Source organism: Sminthopsis crassicaudata, chromosome 2, assembly GCF_048593235.1.
Source record: "Sminthopsis crassicaudata isolate SCR6 chromosome 2, ASM4859323v1, whole genome shotgun sequence".
In the NCBI taxonomy this organism is placed as follows: Eukaryota; Metazoa; Chordata; class Mammalia; order Dasyuromorphia; family Dasyuridae; genus Sminthopsis; species Sminthopsis crassicaudata.
Window position 1 is genome coordinate 422,650,072 of NC_133618.1, and position 20,191 is coordinate 422,670,262.

The following is a 20,191-nucleotide window of genomic DNA, read 5'->3' on the forward strand; positions in this document are numbered from 1 at the left end:
TTCCTGATATAGGGGAAAGAATATAATCTCTAAAGTCAGAAGCCCTGAGTTCAAATGCTACCTCAGTTTTTCATGAGGTGATCCTGGATCTTCCAAGGTCTCAGTTTCCTCATTTTTAAAGTGAGGCAATCTGATGAGATGGCTGATAGAGTTCCTGTTAGCTCCATAGCTGTGATTTTATGATGCTTCTTTAAAAGAATGGTGAGAGATAGAAAGAAAGACAGAGACAGAGACAGACAGAAAGAGAAAATGTAGAGAATGAGAATTGAATATTGGCTTGCCTAGAGATTTCTCCAGAGATCCCAGATTATAACTCTGATCTATTTTGTCATTTCAGGACTTCTTGATGGAAACATTCATCATGTTCAAGGATCTCATTGGGAAGAATGTGTATCCCCAGGATGTGGATGGCCATGAGCATGGTGCAGAACAGGTGAGTGCTGGAAGTAGTTTGAGGAAGAGTCACCAGCCTTGCTACCATCTTCCTCCAGGAGCCATCCTGGAACTAGGGAAAATTGATGGAAAACAATAATTTAATTAAGGCACAGAATCAGGAAGGCTTCATTCTCCCTACTGCTGCATCACCTCTATACCCCAGAGTGTCCTCAATCCAAGCACTCTACCCTGCATACTCAGCTATTCCTTAGATCCAATGTGTAGGGATCTGGGGAAAATGCTTAAAGAGGGGGGTGCCAGAAACTGCTGCATGTTAGACTAGGGAGAATGAGAGGGAAGTGGGAATCAGTTAACCTAAGCATTCCAGGAGCTGGCTTTAGTTCTTCTTTCAGTCTGTGTCCTCAGAACAAGTTTGTCTCCTGTCTGAGCACTTCCATATTCAGTGCTCAAAGAAATTGGCCCCTAGACCCCATAGAGGAATACCTACCATTCATTCCAGAGAGTCGGCAATGAGCAGGGACAGAGGGCATAAGAACTGGAGGTCTGTGCCTCTCTCTCTTGTGTATGGAATGGATAAAAATAAATCAGCTTGCTGATAAAATGTCAGACTCATCACTTGGCACATTCTTATGAAGGACGTGTGAATGGCCAGTCCTCCCACCATACCAGGGCAGGGAATGAGTTCAAACTCTTTATGGTCATCCATCTTTGAAAACAGAGGATTAGACTAAGCTTTTCCAAATTGAAACATCTATATATTTTTTTAAAGAAAATTTCAGGCCTTTAGATTTCTACATTAGGAATAGTCAGAGAAGTTGTTTTCTCAGGAACACAGACTAAGCTGTGTTGTGTGTGTCAGTGTATGTGTGGGGAGGGGTGGTGATGTGGTGTTTGAACCCTGTATCTATAAGTGCTCATGCTTTTACAAATATTCATAAAATACTCCTTAAAGAAAAAAAGGTACATATTTATTCAGCATCTCCTATCTGAAAAGAGGCTCCCTCACCAGCTAGATGTCAGAAGTAAATCATCTCTGATTTACTGTTTACTTGCTATCTCTGTGGGACTTTTCCTTTTCCTCATCTATAAATGGAAATAATAATTGCTCCCATTTCACAGGAATATTGTGGTTATCAAAACAAATATTTCTATGAAGTACTTTGCAAATTTCAAAGTGCTCTGTAAAGGTTAGTTGTTCTTATCATAATTATCATCATTATCAATAAAATTCTAGTGTCCAAGCATTGGTCTAGATTGTCTGAGTGTTCTCCTGGCATGAAGTCAGTGATCTGATGATTCTATGATCTCAGATTACTAGGCAGTCCCCTGGGTCTGTCTCTTTGCTTGCCAAAGGGTCTCAGAGTTTTATCAAATTATAAAGGCTCCCATGAGGTACAGTCAATATGTACTGGTATTTTCTATAAAGAGTGTGAGTTTCCATAAGGGAGCCACAGAATCTTTTGGGGCCTTAAGTTTGGAGAGATAAAAAGGAAAGAAATTGGACTTCACTTATAAGAGCCATTGCTAACTGACCTGTTCCCTTTCAAGCTCATCCACAAAAGAATTTTGTGAGGACAACTGAGGCAAAAGTGGATTTGAATATTAGGTTTATAGAAATCTCCAAGCCCATAGAGTTGGTATTCCCAGAGACCACATAATGAGTCTCATTGGTCTATTTTGTGATTCCTCTGCATATACTCTCTAGTTCCCATTGTGTTTAATTTCCAAAGAATTCTAAGAACTTGGAATCATCTCCCAAGTGGAAACATTTGTATCTCTTAAGAAAATGCCACGCATTTAGGTTTCTATGTTAAGAGCAGTCTGAGAAGTTGTGTTTTCTCAGGAGCACAGCCTGAGCTGCGGGGGGTGGCTCTTAGTACTGTGAATTCTATGTTAATTGCAAATAATCACAATAATAATAATATATTTATACAGTTACCTAAGGTTTGCAAGAACTTTACATATAATTATTTGATTTGATCCTTGCAACAACGTCCGGAGTTCAGTGCCATTTTTGTCTCCTCTTTACAGACGAGGAAACTGAGGTACTGACAAGGTAAGGGACTTGCCCATGTTCACACAGTTAGTAAATGTCTGAAGCTGGATTTGAACTGATATCTTTGTGCAGTACTGCCTCTGCAATTGTGTTGCTGCAGGACCCTCCTTTTTTCCTTGTAAGCAAAATAACTTACTAGGTATTGTAATAGAAAGAGCCAGGATTTAGAACCAAGATCTGACTTTAAATCCTAGCTCAACTATTGATAAGGTGACTTTTAGCAAGTTTATTCATCTTCCTAGACCTCAGGATCCTCATCTATAAGTGAGAGGGATTGTCCTAGAAAAATCTCACATTTAAACCTTTCCAGATCTGAGACCAATATTCTATATTGTCTCTATATTTTCATATAAAAGTAAGATAATGTAATTAATGCTGGTTTTAAATTGGTTTCCAGTGCAGCCTTTGACACATACTGTTGATGATCCTGACCCAGGCACTTAGCCTATTAGTGCTCCAGCCAATGCTGCAGGAAGACTAATCTGTAGGACTATCTTCAGAGCAGGTGCCCACCTGTCTTCCTCCCAGAGTTCCTAAACCAGTAAAATCATGGATCTTGTCTTTACACCTACATTTTCATAGCATTTTTAACTTTTCAAGGAACTAAACAGAATTTACCCTCATTTCCTTATTTTTCACATGGGAAAAATGAAATCCAATGAGGGAAAGAGACTAACTAGTCAACAATAAAAAAATGTAGAAACCTGGGTCTCTTTCTCCTAGTTCTAATTCCAAATCTATTAATCTTTCAGTTAATAATAATAATAAAAACTCTGCCATTTTATGTCAATTTTGAGGGTATTCCTTTCTGCCTGCAGATATGTTTCCTCTGACTCACCTTATACTCTCATGTCTCCCTCTCCCCTAAATAACCAATGTTTCTTTTTTTTTTCCCTCTGTTTTTCCCTTTTTTGATCTTATTTTTCTTGTGCAACATGAAATATGTGGACATATCCATATATATATTTTCCCCCCTGAAGCTGGGGTTAAGTGACTTGCCCAGGGTCATACAGCTAGGAAGTATTAAGTGTCTGAGACCAGATTTGAACTCGGGTCCTCCTGATTTCAAGGCTGGTGCTCTATCCACTGCAACACCTAGCTGCCCCTGTGGACATATATATATAGAAAAAGTGTGCGTTTAACATTTTGGATGACTTGTTATCTAGGGAAGGGGATGGGGGAAGAAAAGAAAAGAAAAAAAAATTTGGAATACAAGATTTTGCAAGGATGAATGTTGAAAAGTATCTGCATATATTATGAAAATAAAAAGTTATTTTAAAAAACACAGGAATTATGAAGATTTGGAAAGTAGGAAAAAAGAATAAACAAACAAACAAACAAAAGCTGTACTATGGTTTTGATTTTGCTCCTTTGTATAAATGGTGCTGGGCTAACAACACAGTATGTAAATTTACACAAGGGTGCAGACTTTACAACACAACATGATCACAGAGTGTTTTATATTAATGAGTTAGTGAAGTAGATCAGTGGGTAGAATACAGAGATGGATGGAGTCAAGAAGATCTGAATTCAAATTTGTTCTTGAACACCTACTATCTGTGTGATCCTGAGCAAATCAATTAACTTCTCTCTGCCTCAGTTTTCTCAACTGTAAAATAGGGCTCATAAGTGTTTTTAACTGACAGGATTTTTGTGAAGCTCAAATGAGATAATATCTGTAAAGCATTTAGTACAATATTTGGCATATATTCTTATTCCTTTTTTCCTTACCTCCAAATGACTATTTTTCTTTAACCCTTCTTGTACTAGGCTCTTTGAGTACTAGAGTACATGAGGTGATGTAAGGGGTAGAAAAAGTGAAAAGAAGCAGAGGTAACATAAATTTTTTTCATCATTTTCATACATAGGTAGACATTCACACATGAACAAAAATAAATAAATCTATATTTCCTCTGGCCTTTTATCAGCAACATGCAACCTTCTGAAAGATTTTAGAGCAATGATATTCTGTAATGATGATATTATTTTGAATGTTTTTAAATGAATCAAATTTTATATGGGAACTTTTTTTTTCCCTTTGAGGTTTAATCACCTAGATTTTTTGTATCTATTGGCAGGATATTCAAGATGCTAGTGCATTTACAAATATTCATAAAACATTCCTTAAAGAAAAACTCTGCACATTTATTCAGCATCTGCTATGATGAGAACTGGATTTGGAAATAGATAGGACCTGAAAGGTTATCTGTCCCAACTTTCTCCTTTTATGTACAAAGCAACCAAAGCCCAGAGAATTTTCAATAACATTTCTGAGGGAACACAGTAGTAAATATACAACAGAAATTCTAATGTTGGTCCTTTAGCTGCATATATTCCATTACACATGAAGCCCTATGAAATATAGAGAGCAAAGCAAGACCAAGTTCTGCCTTCAAGGGACCTACCGTCAAATTGGGGGGAAAAGACATGTATGTGTGAAATACAACACAAACTAGTACACATATATGTCACAGGACTCAAGAGTGGGGAGATATCATTTCTAAAAGGTTAGGTCAGGGAAGGATCTCTGCTAAATGGGAAGGGCCAGTCTATTATCAGTATGTAGAAGGTTCATTTGTCACATGTGCTGCAGTAGCTCTCAAATATGCTTTATAGGATTATTTAAGGTTCAACCAAGACGAAGCCACACACACACACACACACACACACACACACACACACACACACACACTCACACACACCTTTTTAGGATGACTGATTCCTGGTGAATCCCAGTTTAGCATCTTTATTTACAAGGGAGGTTTCATCAGGGCAGCTGGAGCTGAGCCACCTCAGTGACATTAGATGTTTTAAGAAATGTGATTTGCTGATTCATCATATCCCCTTTTGTAACCCAGGCTGCTGTGTGTGTGTGTGTGTGTGTGTGTGTGTGTGTGTGTGTGTGTGGTTAAGCTAGTGCTTATGGCTTCCCTCCCTCCATTTACTCCTCAAGGTGAAGACTGAAAACTCTTTATAGGCCAGCTCAGCACACTTTCTCTCTTGCTCTTTCTTTTCTAGCAGAGTCAACTTGATCAACGACCAAGTTGCCCTCTCTAGTTCCCATTTTTTCCCCTCTCTCAAGGAGCCCTGGGTATGAAAAAAATGAAGGCAAAGACAGAGCTGAAGTCAGGAAATCTGTATTTGAACACTAATTCATCCTTTTCCCTGGCCATATAATCCTGAACAAATCACTTCCTTTCTCCAGGGTCATTGTAAATACTTTTGAATGGCATTTAACACCTTTCACCTCTGCCCTCTAATCTATTTTGCCAGTCTTATTTTTGCTAGCCTAATTACACATTATTTCCCTTCATGCTCTTCATAGTCCAGACAAATTGGCTGTTCATCACGCATGACATTCTGTCTCTTGGTACCATATCTTTGTACAGCCTATCTGTCCCCCATGTCTGGAGCTCTTCCCCTCTTGCCCTCTGCCTCTTAGAATCTCCCCTTTGTGTCAAAGCTTATCTTGGGTCTTCTTCTACTTGAGACCTTTTCTAATCCTTCTGGCTAATAATGTTTTCTCCCTCTAGTCTTATACATATGATAAATGTACAAGACTAGAGGGAGAAAACAATATTATGCAATATTGTTTTAATGCTCATATTTATATTTATTTATGATTTAAAAATATTTAATGTATTTATATGGCTTATATTACCATATTTTATTACAATATATTATACATGATATATATGATATATTATATATCATAATTATTTATTTATTCAAATATCACATATTTTTAAAAAGCACAAATAGAATGTAAGCTCCCTAAGGGCAAAGCCAGTTTCTTTCTCTTTGTATCCTTGGCACTTAAAAGAGTACCTTATACATGATAGGCTTTTAATAAATTTTTGGGACAACTAAGTAGTGCAATAGATAAAATGCTGGACTTGGAGTCAGGGAGGCCTAAATTCAAATTTGGCCTCAGACTCTTATTTGTTATATGACCCTGGGTAAGTCATTTAACCCCATTTGCTCCTATCTGTAAAATGAGCTAGAGAAAACAATGGTAAATCCCTCTTGTATCTTTGCTAAGAAAATCCCAAATAGAGTCACATAGAGTGAGACAAGATTAAAAAACAACTAAACAATGACAAATATAAATGTGTGACTGATTGATTGGATTTCAGTGACCTTGTTTTTTAAATGGAGATGTTGGACTAGAATTTCAAAGTTCTGGCACTTAATTCTATGATCCCATCAATCAAGGTACTATCAAAAGAAGGAGTCATTGACCCCTAGGCTCTTTCCCAGAATAACATTGCTCACTTCAAGAGACATGTTTATTTTTTTCCATCTGTATGTCTCTCATCTTAATAAAATGCATCATATGTACCCTTAGAAGGATATACTATGTGTGATTTTTCTTTATAGTTACATGCATCTGTTTTAAGTCCTCTTGCTGTACAACTGAAGAGTAAGCTGTGTTTAGAACACAAAATTAGTACTTGTCTATTTATATTCATCCACACATGTAACACATTTTCTGTAGATGAAGTGCTTACTCATGCCCTGACTATTCCTTTAATTCTTGGGATATGTAAATCCCTTAAAATATGTCATTTGCTCTAGGAGAGAAGACAGTTCCATCTTGAACTTTGTCTATAGTTTCTGCCTTATTATTAATGTCCTCTTACTTATAAGATGATTCTGTAGGGTGGATTCCAAAGAAAGAAATAAGCAAATGGGGTTAAATGACTTACCCAGGGTCATATAACAAATAAAGTTTATATAGTCTTGTTCTCCCAGTTGATAGATAATGGCCTCAGGGTCCAAATAGAAAAAGTGACTTGCCAAAATCACATAATTTATTAGTGGCCAAAGTTTCTCATATGCAAACTATAGAATTTGATTAAACAGAAATTCAATAAACCTTGTCCAAGACAATGTACTTCATTGTCTATTGTGAGAGGTTCTGACTAGAGTTCACATTTTCCTTAATCTTTTCCGAGCTTGCTATGCTATAGGCTGCTACATTTTTCTATCCATTGGATTTGTTTTTAACTGAAACTTTGAGCAAGTCCACTTGACTTTCTGGGCCTTAATTTTTTTTCTGTGTAAATTATAAAATGAGAGGGAATAGATATTGATACCTAAGGTTTTTCTAATTTTCAAAATATTCTCTTCATTAAATTGTCTTTATTGATAAATTTAGCAATATGCCTCTTTCTATATACCCATATTCTTTTTTGCCAAAAGATAATGGGAAGATGAATAATGTGTGTAGCCTGTTACTAACAAAAGCTTGTATGCAAAAAAATGGCATAAAATCTGCTAGTAAAGATATGTAGGAGCAGAAAAGAATATGGAACCTCTATTATCCTAGATGTATTTTGTGCAGTTATTCCTTATGCAATTATATAATGTATGTATTGTCTCCCCCAATAAAATGTAAGCTCCTTGAGGATAGGGAGATTCACTTTTGTGTTTGTATTCTCAGTAAATAGCATTGTACCTGGCAAATGGAAGATATTTGATAAATGCTTGTTTGGCTATTTGATTCACAGGAAAAGTGAAGAATGATAGACATATTGTCCTGATGCCCATGAAATAATAAAAGGAAGATTCTAGAACATTAGCCATATTCTTTAAGGAGGATTAGCAAAAACCTAGACTAGAATTTTATAGGATAAAAATAAGTCTGGAGGTTGAGAAAGGTAGGACCCAGTTAGATGAAATCATAAATCCATTGAAGGCTAAAGAGGTACCAGGGCTCACACACTAAAGTAGTAGAAGATCTAGGTTCCATCTCAATTATCATTTATGTTTCCTTTGACAAGTAAATTAGTCTGAGTCTCAATTTCTCTATCTGTAAAATGGGGATTACAACATCTATCTCACTGTGTCTTTGTGAGGTTGTAATGGAATAATGTATGAAAATTATTTATATACCTTAAGCATTATATAAATGTAGACTATTATTATCATCCATTTCATCTGTCACATCTGGGAGTATGGTGCTTGGGTGGAGGCAGTAGTATGAGTGGGGCTAAGGAGGGAAGGGAAGCCCTATTTTATAGAGTCCAAAAAGATGAGCCTGAGGTTGAGGAAGATTTTTGGCTCCTAGAATATAGTTGTGTGGGTGCTTCAGGCTTGCACAGAAACCTTACTCTTCCCACCCCCAGCTTGCTCTCTCACTAACAGCTCTGTTTCTTGGTCCATTGGACCTTCCTCTGAGATTCAGAGACAGGTTTAGATTGACAGCAAGAGTAATGACTGTTATGGTGGCTTGCTGATATCATTGTTCCTGCTACAGAGGGTGTAAAACCCCTCATTTTGGTATCGTATTAGAGATACTTGATATGTTTGGACAGAAAATGACAGGCTCTCAATACAGTCCCATCTGGAGAATCAGATAACTGATCTTTAAGGGGAGGGGGGAATGCATGTTCAAAGGTACATTAACACACAGTGGAATAGCAGAGCTATGGTAATCTTACACTGTGACAGGCTGACAAGTGACGGATTTTGCTGGATTTTATTTCTGCATTAGCTCAGTCTTGCCTCCCTTCAGACCTCATGTGTGTTTCCAGATCATCTTATTTGTTTCTGAAGTTTATCTGTCTTTCTATCTGTCTGTACATTTGGCTTTGGAGGGCAGAATTCAAAGCAGCATGATCAATGGATGGTATTGGGGATAGAGTTCTGAATTGGGAATCTGGGTTACATTAACTTACTATGTGTTATTGGGCAAAATATTTTAAATCTCTTTGCTGCAGATATAATAACTTTGTAAAAGAAGAGCCTTAGAATAGATGATCTCTGACATAGGAGTTAGTTATGTATGGTGGGGAATACCTATGATCCCTGGTACCTGGAAAGTACCAAGGATTTCTTAGACTCGGGCATTAAGATCTTAAGTGTCCTAGGAAAATCAGGTTTCTGCACTAACACCCGCATAAATGTAGTGGACCCTCCAGAGTTGGAGGGGGGGGGGGGCACATGAAATTGCCAAAAGGAAGATTGAAGTGGTCTGAGTCAGAGCCAGAGTGGATTGGACCTCTCATACTATATCAGTGGTAGAAATGGGACAGTGGATTGTTTCAGTACTTTCAGCCTAGGTAAGATGGGGAGACTTTAAAAAGAAGCAACTAATTTAAATTTAAAGAAAAAAAAAAAGACTGTGGAAACTAATCTTCAAAGGAGAGAAGCAGTTTTACATAGAAAGTATCAGAATTGGAATTAATATCTAAGATAAAATCAATTATTCTTTCCATTCTACTAGGCTAGATTACATATAGGCTGATTAGTTGGGGAAAGGTAGCCCAGGATTTCATTTTTACATAAATAACTCACAGAGTAAATGATCCTTCCTCCTCCCTCAATACTGAAAATGAAGAATTAACTGTGTTATTATCAGTGGATCGTCAGTAACAAGGAGAACTTGCTGTACAATTGTCCATTGTGGGCAGCATCACAGTGAAGATGAGAACACTGCTATAACCTGGTGACAGTGGCCTGTACGTGCAATGAATTGCAGCTGGCAAGATTGATTGTGCCCTATTTTCCCAAGTGGCACCAAGCAAACAAGGCCCAGCAATTATGCCTGCATTGCAAACTGAGGGAGATTCCCAGGGCTGTCAGGGGCTAAATGAAATATCACTGCCTGTTACAAGGATGGGAAGAGCCCTTAGAAACCACCAGCTCCCAACTACATAAACACACACACACACACACACACACACACACACACACACCCCTTCTTACTTTATAAACCAGCCAGTCTTTATTTTTGGAGAAAATCTTGAAAGGAAAATGGATCAAAGCATTGGAGAGTAATATAAGACCAATACTCGAACTCCAACTCCTACTGCCATCCCTGACTAGTCCTGCCTTGCTTCCTATTATTTTGCATCCTCTAGCCACAAGTGGATATAACTCCAGGAATTGTAATTTGCTGTCTTAGGACTATTGGATTTTTTATTTTATCAAAGCTTTTCAAGTTTAACTCTATCATTTAACAGATGAAGAAACAGGTTCAGGGAGTGACTTACAGTCACACAGGTAATAAGAATCAGAAGCAGAACTTGAAATCATGTCTTCTGACTTCAGATACACTGTTTGATTTCCCTCTACTGTACCATTCTTCTGTTTACTTATCTTTATATTTTCTTACAAAGGTCCTTTTTGTCTATATGTCTGTGTATGTGTGTGTTTTTACATTATCCTTTGCTGGACTTTTTAGTTTCTTTGTAGACTGTTTCCTTTAATACAGTAGGATTTTCCTGAAGGTAGAATCTATATTAGATGTCATAGAATGGAAAATCCTCTAAGGTAGGGCTTCTTTTCCTTTGCTGAGTTGGGGACTCCATGATGTCAGAGACCATATTACTTCCTTCATGTTCATCACAGACTTCTGTCCAGGTACAGAACCTGAGAGAAAGGTACTTACTGCAGTGATGACAGTCTAACAGCTTTGACCAATGCTGACTTCAATGAAAGTACAGAGATGGGGAAAATCTATCCATATGCTTATGACCCTCACTCACAGTTGTGCTCAGTCTCTCCCTGAGTGTGCATCATCCTTCTCAAGGTTCCCCTGATTGCAAGGAGAAGGCACCAATGCTATAATCCTACTCTCTCTATTTCTTAATTGACAAACAAGCATTTATTAAACACTTTATATATGCAGGTATTGTGTTAAGAGCTGGAGATAGATTTTAAAAAAAAGTCAAGCCACAAAAGTCATCCTTTTACTCACAGAGCTTTGGAAATTTGAGGGGAAGAGGGGTGGAAGTAGACAACATATAAATATGAACATATTGGGGAGATACATGGAGAAGATATAGGCAGAATATATACCAGGAAGATCAAGAAAAGAATGCTAAGCTAAGTGGGGGAAGTTTAAGTGACAAATTTAGGACATATTTTATCCTGGAGGTAAATAGAGAGCTACTGAGGTTCATTAAGTGGAAGCTGGTGGTGGCAGCTAATATGATGGGACTCACTTTAGTATAATCAGTGTAACAGTTGTATGGGGGATGAATTGGTATTCAGAGAAACTTGAAGCAAGGATTCTAATTAGAAGTTGATTGTCATAAGCCAGATGAGAAATGATAAGGTCCTGTTCTTGGGTGGCTGTGTGAGTAGGTAGAAGGGGGACATAAAGGCGAGATTGCTGGGCTGTGAGTGGTGAGAAGGGAACTTATAGAAGAGATTGCTGTGAAGTAGAAAAGATTAGATTTGGCAAGGGATTTGATATATGAAGTAAGTAGGAAGGAGGAGTTGAGGAGAATATGGAAGATGAAAACCTAGGAAAAAGATAATTGTGCCTTCAAAATTTATAGGGAAATTTGAAGGAAGATAAGGTTTTTGGGAAAAGATGATGAATTTTAGGGGGGGCATGTTATGATGCCTATGGGATATCCTCTATAAAATGTCTGATTGGCATTTGGGAATATAAGATTAAAACTAAAACTAGATATATGGATATGAAAATCATCTGCTTAGAAATGACAACTGAATCCTTGGGACCTGATGAGATTGCCAAGTGAGAGTATATAAAAGAAAGATAAAAGAGTCCAAGATATAACCTTGTGCATTTACAGAGACTTGACATATATACATATATATATATATATATATATATATATACATATATGTATATATATAATATAGGAGAACAAGAAGAAGTCCTCAGACAAGTAGGAGGAGAGGTAAGAAAGCACGGAGCCTTGATGAAGACCTCCCAAGAACGTACCATATCATCCAAACCATAGTGAGTTGAATATTGACTGAATTTTTGCCTCTTTTAGGGTCTTCCTGAGGGCCATCAACAAGTTTGCAGAAACCATGAATCATAAGTTTCTGGAGAATACAAACTTTGAATTCCAGGTGAGTGCTGAATTGGGACAGATTTAGCTCTTTAACATCTCCACACCTTGTGCCCTCTCCCCACCTCAATCTTCACCACCAGAGGTTTCGTCTCAAGCAGCTAGGTGGCTTACTGGATAGAGTAAAACTTCAGACTTGGAGTGAGGAATACCACCTCAGGCACTTACTAGTTTTATGACCCTGAGAAAGTAACTAACTTTTCTCTTTCCTCCATTTTCTCAACTGTAAAATGAGAGCCTTGGGCTTAATGGACTCCAAAGTCTTGTCCACCTCTAAATCTATAATTCTGTGCTCTTCTTCTTTTATGCCATTTCCTTTTTGATATTTACCTATCAGATTAACTATTTTTGTTGACTTAGTGCTGTACCAAGTGCCCAAAGAATGTACAAGGTGGGGGTCTGCCTGTGGAGTTCTGATCTGATGAGTAGTGAGGGTGGGAAATGAGGATGTTTCCAGGTTCAGGCAGAGCATATTTGATTGAAGAGTCATTAACTGAGCAGAGTATGCAAATGGTGACTCTAATGGATCTGGTACTGAATTTATATCAACGCAGAAGATGCTAAGCATTCAGTGTCACAGTGGATTCCACCTTTGAAAAATTCATCACATTTTCCCCCATTTACATTCATTAGGGCTGTAAAAGCAGTCATGGGCAGACACTGAATGATGATTTACAATTAAAATCCCCTGTGTGGCTTGGTGGCAGCAAACCTTTCCGTAATGTTATGTTCTGTACTCATCCAAGGACTTTGGCAAACAGCCTCTGTGATATTAGAGGGATGAACTCATTCTCCCTTCTATCCTAAGACCTCTGAGATGAATAGAATTCAGATGAGATGCTTGCACAAATGGTAAGCTAGGAGCAAAATGAGGAGAAAAAGAAACTAAAGTCAATATTTCTGTTTTAGCAGAAATCCAGATTGTTACCTTTGAAATACTGAAAAAAAAAAAAAAAAAAAAAAAACTCTTCTCCCCACCCTAAGAATATTACATTAACAAAACATTAGTACCTGGCTTCAAGAGGTATATTCAATATCCTGCTGATATGGAAATTATCTGCCTATAACATAAAGTAATAGAAAACATGGGGTGGATACTGGGAGTCAGGAGGCTTGAGTTCTAATTTCAGTTCTGTCACTGCACCAATGGGAACTTAGACAAGTCTGTTTGACTCATGAACCCTCAGGCTCAAGTAGTAGCTGAATGAGGATTTGTTCCACAACATCCATGACAAATGGTCATCCAGTTTTTGTTTGAATGACCTTAGTGCAGAGAAAACCTGAAATCTCTTGAAACTGTTCTTTCAACTTATAAATAATTCTAAGTATTAAGTCCTTCCTCACATCAAGCCAAATTTCCCCTCTTTGGAGCCCTTATCAGTTGTTCCTTGTTCTGCCTTCTGAAACAGAGAAAGTCTAATTACTCTTCCATATGACATCCTTTTAAATACTTGAAGAAAACTATCATGTCCTCCCTAACCACTGCTAACCAAGTCTTCTCTTCTCTAGACTAAATGTCCTTTACAATTCTTGTCAAGAATTCTCTGGATGGCATTCCAGCTTTAAAATGTCATTCTTGAAATATGACATAAAGAATTTAACATCCTTTTCTAGGTGTAGTTTCATAAGGGATAGCCCACTGTCCCAACTTCTACCAATAACACGTCTGACCAACTTCCATGGATAAGCATGTAACCCAAGAGCCCTGAGAATAGAAATATAATGGCCCTGTTTTTAGCCCAGCAACCACAGCCATCATCTACCCCCTGCCATTGCCTGTACTATGTTGTTAGTCAGTTGACCGCCATCTTAAAATCAGATACTCTACTTCACCCCCCCACCTCTTCAGGAACCCCACTGCTATCAAAGGCTCAAAAAATGAAAGTGCCTATCTAGAAACGCCTTGGTACTATAAAATAAACATCAGAAAGTGATATAGTTTTACTCATGGGAAGGATGCTTAAAACATGATTTAGTATTTATCTTAATGTTGTACCATTTTAACCATGGAGTCTTGTCATTAAACTTGCAACTTATACTTCTAAAGTGATTTGCTTCCCCCTCCTCCCATTTAGAATATGAGCTCCTTGAGAGCAGAGATTGAATTGTTTTTCTTTTTGGATGATTGATCATTAGAATTTGACACATCATAAGTGTTTTAATACATTATTTTTCTTACTCCATTCATTCATTATTTCATTCACTAAAAATGATGTAATGAGATAGTTAACCCATTACTTCTAGACATGTTATCTCTCTTAATGCTACTCAAAACCACGTTATTTTTTATTGATTGTTATATCAGTCTGTTGATTTATGTTGTAGTCCATTAAAATCCTTATAGATCCTTCTTAGACCCCATCATCAGACTAACTCCCTAATCTTAAACTTTTGAAATTTATTTTTATAAAGCTTTATATTTGTTGTTTTACAATTTCTTCTTAATAGATTTTATACAATTTTCTAATCTGCCAAGATCTTTTATGGATCTAGAATCTTTTCATCCAACATAGTAACTATCCTGCCTAGACTTTTAACATCTGTAAATTTGCTAAAAAATATCCATTAGCCAAATAACTGTAAGAAATATATATATATATAAAAAAAGTAAAACTACCCAGGGTCAAGGAAAGATCTGTATGTGGCAATCCACTAGAGACATTCTACCCAATTGACACTGCCATTATTAACATCTTTAGCCTGGTAATTCAAGCAGTCCCAAATCCTCTTAAGTCTACTACTATCTAGAAAACACTCTATAGCATGAAAGATTTTACCAAATACTTTACAAAAATTTAAGTAAACTACTTTAGTATTCCACTTACTAGGACAACAATATTATTAAAAAGAAAATAAGACTAGGTTAATACGACATGGTCTTTGTGGTTATATAATTCTTTTATATATGTCCACTAGTTGTCTTTTTATTAAAGTTGGGTTTTTTTTTATTAAAAATTGAGACTTCTCATTTTGAAAATCATCCTTCTTTAATCCCATTAGAACCATTTTAATTCTCTTCAGTCTTTCAAATCACTGATGATGGCTCAGCAATCATATTTGTAAGAGCTTTCAGGACCCTGGAATATACTTAGTTTTGTCCTGGTAACTTTAACTCATTGCTTGTTTCCCTAATATCTCTCAATTTACCTTAAGCTTCTACTCTTAGTGATAATTATTTGTCCTGTTTTTTCCATTTCAAAAGTTTCTTGATAGATAAAATACAAGCAAATAACATTTTAGAAATTTTGTCTCCTTCATTCAACATCATGATCTTATTCACCGTGAGCAGTAATTCTGTCCTTCAATTGATCCTTTTTCTTTCTAGGATATTTTAAATCCATTTTTGTTGTCTTTAACCTTCCTCACTAGCCCAAGCACATTCTGAGCCTTAATGCTACTAATATCATTCTAATGCCACCAATTTATATTTTGATATTCATGCTTCATTATTTGAACTTGCTTCCATCTTCTATACCAACTTTTTAAAAATCTAACTTGGTCAGTGAAGCCCTTTTATATCCACATCTCTCTTTAGATCATTTCCTCATTTTATTCTCATCACAATTGTTTTTATATATTAAAGTTTTTATTCTAAAGAACTTTCCATTGCTCATAACGTGACTTCCATGCATGGGTTTCATTCATAGAATTCTACTCATGCTTTCTCCAAACCTTTTGAAATGTTTGTCCTGAGTCTAGGGTTCACATCAGGTTATACTTAACTTTCCTTTAAATCATTGTCACAAATTCTGATTTGGCATGATCAAATGTTCTTCTTAACCCTCCCCCTATCAAGGGCTCTCATCATTTTTGCTTCATCAAGCAAAGTAGCTCTTTTTGCTAATGAGAGTCAAGTCCAGAATAGTAATTCCTCTCATTGACACTACTATGTTTTAATGGATGAAATTATTAATCAAGAAATTAATTACTTTTATTTTAGTGAAGTGCCAAGTCCTTTATCACTGTTATATCATGTCTTCATGCCAGGGTTGTGATCTATTTACTGAACTTCTCATCTCAGTATAGATTATGGCTATTCCAGGCATGGGAGTTGATAATGGGGAGGCCAAACATACCTCAATGTATTAGGGTTGTCAATTAGCATCGCTTACTATCTGTATTTCATACCTTTGTGTACAGAAATCTGGTCTAAAAGTTTTACTGCTGGTTCTTTTGGATTTTGGATCCTATTAATTTCTGGGTATTTTTGCATTATCCTTCTTAAACATTTACATATTTAAATAAATATATTTTCTATGGTCATCTAGTTTGATACATATATGTATCATGTGTGATACATATATGATTTCAAATTCTTTTGAATAATATTTCCAGACAAGACTTGACATACACATTTTACTGCCTGTGAATAGCCGTAGCAGTAGGCCAGAACTGATCCAGTGCCATCTGCCAATTGGGTAGGACCCAGCTGCAGCATTTGTTAATATTCTTTCAAAATCCTCAGTCTCTTTAAATCCCCCTTCACTCCATCTCAGCCACTCATTAGGATGATCACCCATTAGATCTCATTATTACTCACAAGTCTTCCATTTCTCAATTAAAATTCTGATAATTCCTCTATTTGACTATAATTTCCTATCATTCTAGTGCTTCCTATTCCTCACTCTCTAACACATTCTTTAACCTTATGAAGATCTCTAGGCCCTTTGGTCCTTAGGACTGCTGACTTCATTTCCCTCCCTCTTCAGTTTTGACCCTATTCAAATCTATGTTGTTTTCTTGCCCTCTTGTCCCATCTTCACTCATCTTGCCAAACTTGAACCCTAGATTGTTCACACTATACAAGTTTTCCACTTCTATTCATATACTATTAAATGGAGCTTGAGGAAATCATATAAATCTGCTGCTTGTGTGTATTATAAATTCATATTATCCAATTTCAACTAGGTCCTCACAGAAACAAGACTTTAAAAAAAAACTCTTTGATGGTTCTGTATCTCATAATACACAAAACTTTTTTCTAACCTTTTTCTCTCCTCAAGTCTGCCCTGCTTTCATTTACCCTTCTTCTTTGTCCACAAAGGCCTTGCCAATTACTTTTCTGAGAAAATTGAGGCTGTTTGAATTAAGTTCCCCTTTCTATCATTGTCTTTATCTCAAATTGACATTTTCCACTACTCTCTTCTCCTCACCTTCAGTCTTTTTCAATAAGGGTTCTTATCTGCCTTCTAAGGCCAACTCCTCTAGATTCTACATTTATCCTCTCATTCTTTCCCATTTTCTCCAGTAGATTGAAAATTCAATTGTCACACTCCTTCCCCCTCCCCCGTCTTTCTCTCTCTCATCTGAGTTCACATTTGGAGGACTCAGGTCCTCCTATGCTCTATCCACTGCACTACTTAATTACTCCTAGTCATCCCTTTTCTTTAATTTTCATCCTCTATTGCATCCTTTCTTATTGCTTATGTCTTCCTTATCTTTAAAAACAATCTTTATAAGACCCTTCCATTCACTCAAGATGTTACCCCTTATGTCTCTTCTATTTCTCAGCCAAACTCTTAGGGGAAAAAATCACTATTTAGGTTCACTTGCTCTTCATCCTCTCCTGTCAGTCTTCTATACTTTGCAATCTGAAATCTGACCTTATTCCTGAAATGAAACTTTTCTCCTCAAAGTTATCAATAATTTTATTGTTAGGATGATCTTTTACTCAGGCTTATACTTCTAAAACCATTTGCATCATTTGATATTGTTGAGTGATACTTTCTCAAACTCTAAGAGCTTTTCACTCTTCTTTGCTAGATCATCATTCAGATCTTGACCCTTATCTGTGAATATCACCAAAAGCTTTATCCTCAACCCCTTCTCTTCTCCCTCTAGAGTCTCTCTCTCTTGGTGACCATATCATCTCTCATATGTTTAAATATCACCACTCTGAAAATAGCTCCTAGACCTATAATGTCCCTCACTGATCTCTTTCCTGAATTTCATCTTATATCACCAAATGCTTGTTGTTCATTTCACATAGAATATCCTGGTGATATTTCAAACTCGAAATTTCTAAAATAGGACTCATTATCTTTTATTACAAACCTACCTCTCTTCTAAACGTTCTTATTTCTATAGAAGGCACAAACACTCTCCCTCTCACTTAAATTATTACAGTGGTCTTCTATTTTGTCTTCCTATTTCAAGATTCTCTCCACTTCAGTTCATTATCCACACTGCTGCCAAGTCAATTTTCTTTAAGCACAGAGATGGCCTTCCCTACTCAATGAACTCTAGATTTGAATTGAACAAAAATGCATCGTTAAAGATTATATGACATATGTTTTGCTTGCAGTATTCTTTAGAGTCTCCTTTTTCTTGCTTCATAGAAAATTATGGAATGAGTTACTCTCCTAAAGACAGCTTTGGAGAAGCTTCTATGAAGGTAATCTTCAAATTCATCTCATCTTAAAGAAGCAACAAAACTTATATCCTCTCAAGACCCAATTGGTCTATCTTAGATGTTCAAAGTTTAAAATCATTAACAGATTCTTATATTATGAGCAACTCAAACCAACAGCAACACTTTGAGCCCAAAGGAGGCCCCCAGATATCCCGGAGAAAGAGATAAGTTGTCTTTTATGGGGACTTGGGAGGTTTCTCAGACAATAAATCTCCGTCTTACTTTGTCCCCAAGGGGTAGTAAATATTTGAGGAATTAGATAATCCCACAAATTCTGACAAGTGGATAATTCTACTATTATTACTACTAATATTCTAGAATTATCAGATCAAGTAAAAATATTATAAGGAATCAGAGAAAATAATTCAAATATCAGGAATTAAATGCAAAGTTTTTAGCATTTAAAACCTTTCATTGCCTAGCTCCAACTTATCTTTCCAGCTTCAATGGATATTGGTCCTTTTCCTGAACTATTCTATCCAGACATATTGGCTATCTCTATGTTCCTCAGTCATATCATTTCCCATCACCAGGTCTTTGCATTGACTGTTCCTCATGCCTGAAATGTACCCTTTTCTTATTTCTGTCTCATTTAATCTCTTTTCCTTCAAGAGATAACTTAAGCATAGAATTCTATATGAAACTTTCCCTTCAACTGTCTCTATTATCCTTCTTAGATGATTTTTGTATTTATTTGTATTTCTTCCCTTTATATGTCCTCTTTTTGTTTCTCTTAATAGAATGTAAGATTTTGAAGTAAAGATTATTTAACTAATTAGATTTGTATTCTAAGCAAGTATCATGGGACCTAACTATAGTATCTTTTAAAATAAATACATGTTGATTGTGTGATAGATGTTAGATGTACTCCATCCATGTTAGATACCCACCATCACTGACCAAGATACCATCATTCCTATATTTTAACCTATGATTCAAAAACCAAATATCATTCTTCAACATATTTTTATGAAAAACCAATTTTATTTTATTTTCATCTCTGAATTTTTTCTATGCCACTTCCCCCTCCATCACACACTGAGAAAGCAAGGAAAATCAGATCTATTATAACTATGCATAAAATATACACATAAAATAAATTCCCATATTTATTGTGTCCAAGAAAGGTGGGCAGACAGTGGGAATGGTGGAAGGGGAGAAAAGAGGGAGGAGAGCTAGAGAGAAAGAGACAGAGAAAATGCTTAGCACCTTCTCCCATTTGCTTTTCTCTCATTATTCATTCCCCTAAGGCTTCAAATTACTTGCCTAAGATTCCATAACTCTAGAAACAACTTCTCCATATATAAAATGGAAATAATAAATCTGAATGTACTTTTAAAAGTTAAAGATTCTCTATAAATATAAGGTAGACTATAATAGGTATGAAGATATATTTTTATTAGGTTCATCACATCTAACCCTCCATCCCAGTTAAGGAATGGAGAGATGACATACCTCTGATCTCTGCTACTAGGGATAACAAGCAAG

General features: G+C 36.4%; 1 protein-coding gene across 1 annotated transcript in view; it reads left to right on the top strand.

The window, feature by feature from the left end:
* Window positions 1-20,191, top strand: part of DOCK2 (dedicator of cytokinesis 2) — a 491,936-nt gene that overhangs the window by 384,913 nt on the left and 86,832 nt on the right. Inside the window, 3 exon segments of the mRNA XM_074292033.1 lie at window positions 338-403; window positions 405-433; window positions 12,214-12,292. Coding sequence (XP_074148134.1) covers window positions 338-403; window positions 405-433; window positions 12,214-12,292 — 174 coding nt within the window.